Below are 9,167 nucleotides of genomic sequence, written 5' to 3'. Positions count from 1 at the left end.
AGATGCAAACATGAAACTATCTGGAAAGCTCATGAAACATTAGGCAACAGTGGCCAAGAACAGCAGAGAAAAAGGCTGTTCAAATTACAGACACAAACATTTGTCTGTGAGAGCGGCCAAAACTTATTTTAGGCAATTTCAGCCAAAGAGCGAGTCCCAAACGGCTGTCTGCGGCTCAAGAGCTGAACGTGTGCTGTGTAAAGGCCATTTCAGTAATTACACAAACCCACATGCTTATATGAGTTGTATCAAAAGCAACAAATGGTTCCAAATTAATTGCACATATCATAAATACCCAAACACACAACCACATTTAAAGTTTTAAATGTCTATAAAGGAGGCCATTTCAGTTAATATACCCAATCACAGACTTTCCTGACTTGTACCTTCAGCTTGCAAAACACTTCATAATATAAAGAATTTTCAAAAAGTCCCTACCTATGCGGTTGAAATTTAATTTCCTCTTTGACCAAAATTCAATCTTATATAGTATAAGGAATATATTTTGGCATGTAAAGAAAAGCCCAGAAGTGCAGAACCCCTAAACAATCAATATCGTAATCAGACGGTCCAGAATTACCCGGGAACCATTAACTCCTCTAAGCACGTCCCACATTTAACCCAATAACCTACATAAGGGCAGTGTGCCGTTTGAGGTTCAAACTTCGTTCCCCAACGTTCACGTGAAACCGTTAACCGCCGTCATAACCTGATGCGAAGTTCCCCAACTCCGCAGCCCCTAGACCAACAAAATTTAACGGCCAGTAAACGGCACCGTCGGTGATATTCGTTATGTACAAAATTATAAATAATAGGGATATATACGTTCTCTATCTTTCTCTTTCTTTATTGTTCAACGGGCAAGGTTTTCTTGCGAAACGAAAGCTTCAATCTTCTTCTTCTTCTCTCTCTCTAAACTGAATTCTTCTCTTTCTGAGTTTTAAGGGTCCGATGAGCTGGAGTTGAATTCCCGCCATTTCTCTAGTATAGAGGTGATTCTTGAAATTTTTTCTGGAAAATTCAACTGCTTTGCGATAGGTTTAACTATGCTTTCCCTTGATTAGACTACTGCGATGTATTTTAATTTTTATCGATTGTTGTTATCTGTTTGATATGCCAAAGCTGTAAGTGTTTTAGTAATTCAGTGTTGCAGTGTCTGATGGAGGTTTCTTAATCATATTTTGATCTGATATTGATTCACGAGATCTGGTTTTAGTTTAATTTCATTGGTAATTGAATGGATTACGACTATCTATTTTAATTGGGGTTTTTAGGGTTTATGCTGACGTGGGTTTGTCCCTTTCTGGCGAATTCCTGAGATTAGTTTAAAGGGCTTTGCTTTTTGTGCGAGTTTAACTAGCTTTTGTTTGTGGATTAGGACTTTTATCCTCTTTTCTTTTCTTGGATATTTTAAACGTGCTTTAGGATGTTGAGCTCTGGAGGTGATGATCTGAAGGAGATGACAGAGGTGAAAACAGAGGGTTATTGTCTGGAGAATAAGCAGTCAGCAGCTGCTTCGAGTTCGTCTGTTTCTGAAACCAGTGGCAGTGTCACACTGAAATCACCCGGGATTGGAAGCCCGACAGCTACATCTCCATCTCATCGGTATTCATTCTATTAGTACCTTTTCCTTTCAAGATTTTGACTGAATGTATCCTAATCAAAATGTCAAGCTTCACTGTAATCACCACATTAAGATATGTAATTTACTTCAGGATACATGTTATTTGGGTGGATTTTGGTGTTTTGTAGGGACGAACTATCATACATATAGGTCTATTGTCTCTTAGAAGAAAATACTTCGTAAGTTGGACATTATACATGATTAATCGGCATATGTGACCTTATGAGTTTGGTCCTCAGGAGCAGCAAGTGGTTCCATAATTTGAGAGGAGGAGGGGAAGAAAGTGGAATTTCAGATTGACCACAATGATTTACTCATAAACTCTGAAATTTCTGAAGATTCATTCCTAACTGGAACTGGTAGTAATGTGCCAAAGCATATTGTGTTGGAAAATAATGTAGACACTTGATGCTCTCATTAGAGCAACAATGGAAGTTAATCTAGGCCATTGATGAAAAAAAGGATAGTTTGTGGTGTTGTGCTGAAAATGCGAAGTGAGAGTGTCTTAGGATACAGGTTTAGGAAATTGGAAGCTGATGTAGGGATAGGGAAGGCTGCTAAAATGACTGCTGTCTTCAGTGGTCAGTCAAATGATATCCATTTTGTCTGTTCTCTATTTGGAACCTTCTGGATTTGGTGTGATATCAAGAGATTGGTAGTTACTGTAAGATTTTACACTTGCTTGGCTTAATCTTTATCTTTTGCATCTTTAATGCATCAAAGTGCACTAAACCATGTTAACATAATGATGTGCATGTTGACTTGTAGGAGGACAACGGGGCCAATTAGGAGAGCGAAAGGAGGCTGGACACCAGAGGAGGTGAGCAATTTCTACAATTAATTTCTGAGACGGACCACAAAAGTGAGAGGCAGTCTTTAGTCATACAATATTAGCAGCCAGTTTAAGCTGGATCTAGAATTTTAAAAAATTACCAATTGTTATATTCTGGGGACTGAAGTCAATTGGGTGAACAATCAAGTAATTGTCTTTTTATTATTATAGTTATCTTCTTGCAATTTATCTATTTTTTTATTGTTCAAATCACATGATCTTCTATCTGTTGCCAGATACAAATTTTTGTCGTAGCTCAGTTGGAATATGCAGCTTGATTCTTCATTTTCGGTTTTTCATTTTGGGTTAATAAAAGTTTTGGAAATGTGTTACTAGGATGATACACTGAAAAGAGCTGTTGCAGCTTTCAAGGGGAAGTGTTGGAAGAAAATAGGTATTCATTTTTGCATCACGGTGCATCTTATTGTTGTTTGATCCCCAGTGGCAGTAATTTGATGGGCACCATTCTGAGAATCTGTTATTTTACGTTCTGGGACTAGAGCATCGCATGAATATAGGTTGTAATAGGAATTGTCAACCAATACATTTAGAAGAAAATAATACACCTGTAGTGATTGTCAAACTAAAGATTTTAACAGGTGTTTCTATAGATTAACATAAGATTTTGGATAGGAAGTTGTTCAGATATCTATATGGGTTGCAGTTGCATAGGTTCTAAAACAACAATGTACAAAAGATTTCTTTTAATTTTCATATTGCCATTTGTGCAGCTGAATTCTTTCCGGATAGATCAGAAGTGCAGTGCTTGCACAGATGGCAAAAAGTTCTAAATCCTGAACTTGTTAAGGGACCATGGACTCAGGAGGTAGGTTGGCTTCTGGTTTCTTATGTCCTCCATTTTTCTCATGCGTCTCTAGGCTTGAGTCAGAATTGTTTTTATGTTGATAATTACCCCTATTGATTGAGCTCCTCCTGTTATTTGGCTAACAGGAAGACGAAAAAATTGTTGAACTAGTAGCAAAATATGGGCCTACAAAATGGTCGGTCATAGCAAAGTCTTTGCCTGGTCGAATCGGGAAGCAGTGCCGCGAAAGGTAACACTATAAATACAGTATGTATTCGTTTTTGGGTTTAATCTGCAAATTGGTAGAAGTTAAATTCTTGTTCAACTATTGGTGAAGTGCATATTTGAGAACTTCAAAAATTTTGCAGTTCTAGAATGGTTTTAGGTAGTTGTGAGTGTTGGCATTGATTGATCTAGTCTGTATGTTATTCATACTACAGCAGTTTTCATGTGTCGTGTTTTCAGGATTTTGGGACTTAATACATTACTCTAAAATCTGTGCTCCGAATGCACATGTAAAATCATTGAAAGTAGGTATTTTCATGTACATGTATGAGATTTTGTCTGCCTATTTGAAGTACAATAGACATTTATGGTTACATATTTAATTTGTATACCGTTTTTAATTTTCTGAGCACCAACTATTTTCCCTCTTCATATCTCATCAAGTCATTTTAGTCTTCTAAAATTTTTAATTAGCTTAACGTTCTATTACTTTGTTTATTTCTGTGGATGTAATTTATTGCTTTCAAAATGTTTAGGTGGCACAATCATCTGAATCCTGGCATAAAGAAGGATGCCTGGGCATTGGAAGAGGAACTAGCTCTCATGAATGCCCATCGGGTTCACGGGAACAAATGGGCTGAAATTGCTAAGGTTCTACCTGGCAGGTATATTCCTTGATTGCAAACATTCAGTAGACAGTGTCTGAATTTGGTGCTGCATTCACTTGAGTCAGTAGGTCTTCTCAAGCTGTTCTTATGATATGGTTTATGACTATAATAATATTATAGATAATGGTTATAGCAATAATAACCAGATGTTTGATTGATGCAGGATGTAGTCCACTGTCTAGACCAAATCTATTCTTGTTGTAATACCTGTCTCTTCATCGACCAAGACTAGGATGTTATTTTTATATTAAATTACTTCTAGCTGCTTCTTTTACAGTCGGATGTTCTAAACTTAATTATCAGTTTTTATAGCCACATAAAGATGTGGACACTCTTGACAGTAAAGTGAGCTGTTACTCTACCAATTCTGCCTCGTGCTTTTCTAAAATCTGGGTGAATGTCTGTTCAGATCAAATTAGATACAAGTTCCATTTTGTTGACTTAGAAGCTTAATAGGTTGATGAACCTGACAACCCCTCTGGCAACAATGCCCCCCCCCCCCCTCCAAAAAAAAAGAAAAAATCAAAGTAAAGAGAAAGAGATATTTAGTTCTGGTTTGTTTCTATGACAATAGAGATGATATGCTACAGACACTATCTATGTTCTGTTTCCTGCTTTCGGGTAGTAGCAGGGACACTTTAGAAGCAACAGAAGAAAATATCTCAGTAGGGGTAAATGTTCTGATTTCACCCAGCTTTAAGCAAATTAGGTGCGAATGCTGGAATTACGATGATATCATGCTTAGTGTTTTATATATGCTGTGCCTTTTATGATTTGGCAGGACCGATAATGCAATCAAGAATCACTGGAATAGTTCTCTGAAGAAAAAGCTAGATTTCTATTTGGCCACAGGGAATCTTCCCCCAGTTGCTAAGAATGGTCTTCAAAATGGTTCTACAGACATTAGTGGGTTGTCATCCGTTAATGTCATTGGTAGGTCACACAATGGATCAGACGCAATAGCTTTAGCTTCATCAGAAATCACAGATGGCCATAAAGTGGAAGTAGTTGGTAAGGATCAAGAAGATATTGCCTCCTCAGTCCCAGACATTGGTGCTTCAACTAGTGTTTTTCACAACAATTCTACTGATTCTGAAGTGGTTAGATATGAGGAAGAGTCTTTTCAGATAAACCCTGGCCAGATTGATCCAAACATAGATGCCATGTTTGACAAAAGCAGAACTAGTGATGAAATCTATCAATATAGAGTGATAGAGACACCAATGAGCTCTCAAATTCCAGAATACGGTACCTTGTACTATGAGCCACCACTACTAGAAAACTATGTTCCACTGGATTCGGATCTTCAAAATGGTCACCAGTACTCTGAGAGTAGTCCAAAACTGTCACCTATTGGTATTTTCACTCCACCTAGTGTGAGCAGTGGTGGCCTGTACCTGCAAACGCCAGAATCTATACTGAAAATTGCTGCTCAAAGTTTCCCAAACACTCCTTCTATTTTAAGAAAGAGAAAGACTGAACATCATTTATCAACACCATCACATAAAGTTGGGAAGGACGAAGAAAGTATCAAGGATAGACTTCTTGTATCTGATGAGAGTAAGCAAAATAGTACTTTCCAGAGATCTGAGTTGCAAGATAGAAGTTTCCATGAAAGTTCTCACAATGACACCAATGGACATTGCAATGCTAAATCATTTAATGCATCTCCACCATATCGGTTAAGATCCAAACGAACTACTGTATTAAAGTCCGTCGAGAAGCAGCTTAAGTTTGTATTCAACGAGGAGCAATGTGACAACAACACAAATCATCATAGTCCAACCATTAAAGAGGTTTCTCCAGCCAAAAATAATTTAGAGACAGCAAAGACGGGGGTGACATAGAACATGACTGTAAGTGCCTTCATGAGCTGGTTATTTGTTTATACTTGAACACATGCATATAAATTTTCTTTTCTTTCTCTCGTCAAAGTGCTTGTATGTCTCCTATTATTCTGTTCTTTTACAGCCTATAATTCATGTCTTATCCTGCAGATAATACCTGTTATCATGTTCTGAAGCAAGAATGAGAACTATTGAACCTATCAATATATTGACAATCCGTGGTTAAATGTTCTTTTTGATAGATTTAAGCAGTTCAACAAGCAGATTGCTAATTGATTGAAATAGGATGAATTTGGGATCTAAATGATACTGGAGCGCTTGTTTTTCTTTATAAGCCAGGCATAGAACTTGAATCAAATCTGTAAAAATCATATAACCTGGATATAGTTAACAAGGGACAATATATAGAAAAAGGGTGCTCTTGTATTTAATATGTGGGAAATGGTCATCTTGCATGCAGAGGTTCCAACAAGAAGCAGTTAAACCTTGATACACTACTTTTGTTTGTTTGACCAGAATTCAACTAGTATTGGGTACATGTTGTTGGTATGTGTGTGTGCTATTCTTTGCCTTTTGTGTTCACTGCTTATATTGGAGCACACTAGATTGCCTCCTAGTATTTCTTATCTGCTACCTCTTCAGTGTGTAAGTTGTTGGCACTAGATCAGGATCTTGTTTCCCTGGAGAAGAATTGCACGAAAGGCAGGGCCTACTTTACCACTCTTTGATCTTGTTTCCTGTAGTACAACTTTAACTTGAATAAAGTGAATTTCTCTTTAATTTGTATACCGAGGCCACACGAAAGGATATTGTTCATGAATTACTAAACCTACTACCCTATTGTCCGGGAGTGCTTCAAAGACTTGACCAAGTCTTGCTAGTCTTAATTTTTCTGCTTCATGAGTCGCTTATAAAACACTTCCAAGAAACCATGGGAAATGGAGAATGTTGTTGATCTGAGCACTTCATCCAACTGCCTTCTTATCCTATTCTTTTAGCCTCTGTATTTGAGCCATGTGTACATATATTTTTAAAACTTATCCGAGTCAAATATTAACATATCTTCAATGGAAATTTGCTCTATCTTTTGCCATGCCATACACTATGAGGAGTTATATATTATAGGGAGTGTTCTTTGTCATGAGCTCTTTTTACCTATGAACCATACAGTATGAAAGAAAGAACACATCTGGGGGGAAAAAATGGGAAAAAGAAGGAAAGTTGTTATTCAACATGGGACTTACTGTCTATTATTCTTCCCTTTAATGTGCATGTGTATTAATTGAAAGTCATTCGCCTTCTTATAGGATTCTCTTTTGAATTTCCTCTTGTTGCATGCCGACTAGCTTGCTCACAGACACACATGGAGGAAGGGAGGGAAGACTTAAAATTTGTGAACCTTAAAGTGAACACAAGAAAAGAGTTGCTGAGGTGGTTTATTAAGTGCTCAGGTGGATAACACTAAAAAAATACTAACAGTAATTGGAGTAGTATCATGCGATTGAATTCCTGTCCACCGTCAAGAAGTGTTGACCGCGTAAGCAGGTTGGAACTTAAAAGAAGGAAGCTAAAATTAATGTTGTATATGGCTATTGTCATTCCTCTTGACATTTCCTATCAATTATGTCGGCTGTTAATATAATTACAAGTGTTATTGTACTTCTCTTGAAGCTAACCTTCTTGAATAATCTCTCTTCCACCGCCTGCATTGTGGATTATGATTTTACTTATTTATGTTTTTCTTGCTTAACCTTTTTCTTACCTTTTCCGCTTCTATTGCTATTGTTATCTGTTTTCACTTTCTATTTTACTGGCCATCGTTCTACTTTTAAGGTTTGATTCTTTGGTTCCCTTGTTCATTAGGAAGCAAAAGTCAGAATCGAAGTTAGATTTGGCTGTTTGGCTGCAGCTTTTCAGGAGTAGCTTATAGATTGTCGAGGGTGGTGGCTTCATCGAACAATGTAAGATGTCCATCCAGAGTGCAGATTTTTTTGAGGTCTCGCGATCATGGAGAAAATTGGTGGCAGCGATGCGAGAGGGCGTAAGTTTTGGCCTTTGTGTAGATTACCTATTGGTTACTAGTGAAAGATGAATCGAGGTACAATGGATTTGTACAGAGCCCCACTTAACAAGGTGGTATTACAAAGGGAAAAAAAAAAGCTTCTATATTTTATTTGTGTTGTGCCCTTTTTCAATAAAGGTCAATTCTTCTTCGGAATAATTTCAGAAACCTCCCCTAAGGTTTTTAACTATTTCACTAGCCTCCCTCTAAGTTTTGGAAATTACATTAACCTCCCTTAAGGTTGATTATTTTGTAACATTTAAATCCAATCAGAGGAGAAAAAAATAGCATGATTCATCATTGTCCCTTATGTACTACATTATTTAGTTAATATAATACCAATCTACTACATTATTTAGTTAATTTAATACTAATCCATAAATTAAAGACAAATATTAAAATTTGCTATTTATTATTAGCGATCAAATCATATATAGCATAAAAAAAGTATATCATTCTATATTTTTCACTTAATGCAATATCCAAATTACTCTTTCTAGCTATACACTCATTGTCAAACATGATTAACAATAAATAATAAAAAAATATTTGCAATTGAAATAATATAGAGAGGAAATTTTAACATCATAAATATTCTTTTAACGTATTAACTATTAAGGTTTGTTGTTGAGATTTTCATCGTATTAAAGTTCACTCTTTTGTAATGTTTTAATTACAAAATTTTTTGAATATTTGTCATTGATCATGTTTTACAATAGGTTTGTGAACGAAGGAAAAAATTGGATCCTATATTAAATGAGATATATATAATAATATACCTTTTTTTTTATGCCATATGTGATTTGATCCTTTATGATAAATAGCAATATATAGCATAAAAAAAGTATATCATTCTATATTTTTCACTTAATGCAATATCCAAATTACTCTTTCTAGCTATACACTCATTGTCAAACATTATTTAATGTTTGGGCTGATATTAGAGTAACTAAACAATATAGTAGATGAGGGGGTAATGATGAAAATATGTTATTTTCTCTTTACTAATATATCTCTTTAATTGCTGATTGGACCTACATGATATAAGATTATAAACTTCAAGAGAGATTAGTACAATTCTAGAAACCTGGAGGAAGGCCAATA

At 36.0% G+C, this 9,167-nt stretch overlaps 1 protein-coding gene across 2 annotated transcripts; it reads left to right on the top strand.

The window, feature by feature from the left end:
• The first annotated feature begins 852 nt into the window (after nt 1-852).
• Nucleotides 853-8,222, top strand: LOC113697381 (transcription factor MYB3R-5). Of its 2 annotated transcripts, none has more exons than XM_027216975.2 (9): nt 853-992; nt 1,426-1,605; nt 2,393-2,444; nt 2,793-2,850; nt 3,188-3,282; nt 3,408-3,511; nt 4,023-4,151; nt 4,936-6,010; nt 7,865-8,222. In XM_027216975.2, the coding sequence occupies exons 2-8, from the start codon at nt 1,427-1,429 to the stop codon at nt 5,999-6,001; spliced, it is 1,683 nt and encodes a 560-aa protein (XP_027072776.1). In that variant the 5' UTR covers nt 853-992; nt 1,426; the 3' UTR covers nt 6,002-6,010; nt 7,865-8,222. The 2 variants fall into 2 exon arrangements, with proteins under 2 accessions (XP_027072776.1, XP_027072777.1); XM_027216976.2 differs by lacking the exon at nt 7,865-8,222 and adding an exon at nt 7,309-7,433.
• The last annotated feature ends 945 nt before the right edge of the window (nt 8,223-9,167 follow it).

This window comes from Coffea arabica, chromosome 6c (genome assembly GCF_036785885.1).
Source record: "Coffea arabica cultivar ET-39 chromosome 6c, Coffea Arabica ET-39 HiFi, whole genome shotgun sequence".
Taxonomy (NCBI): Eukaryota; Viridiplantae; Streptophyta; class Magnoliopsida; order Gentianales; family Rubiaceae; genus Coffea; species Coffea arabica.
This window is presented reverse-complemented; position numbering and strand designations above follow the sequence as displayed.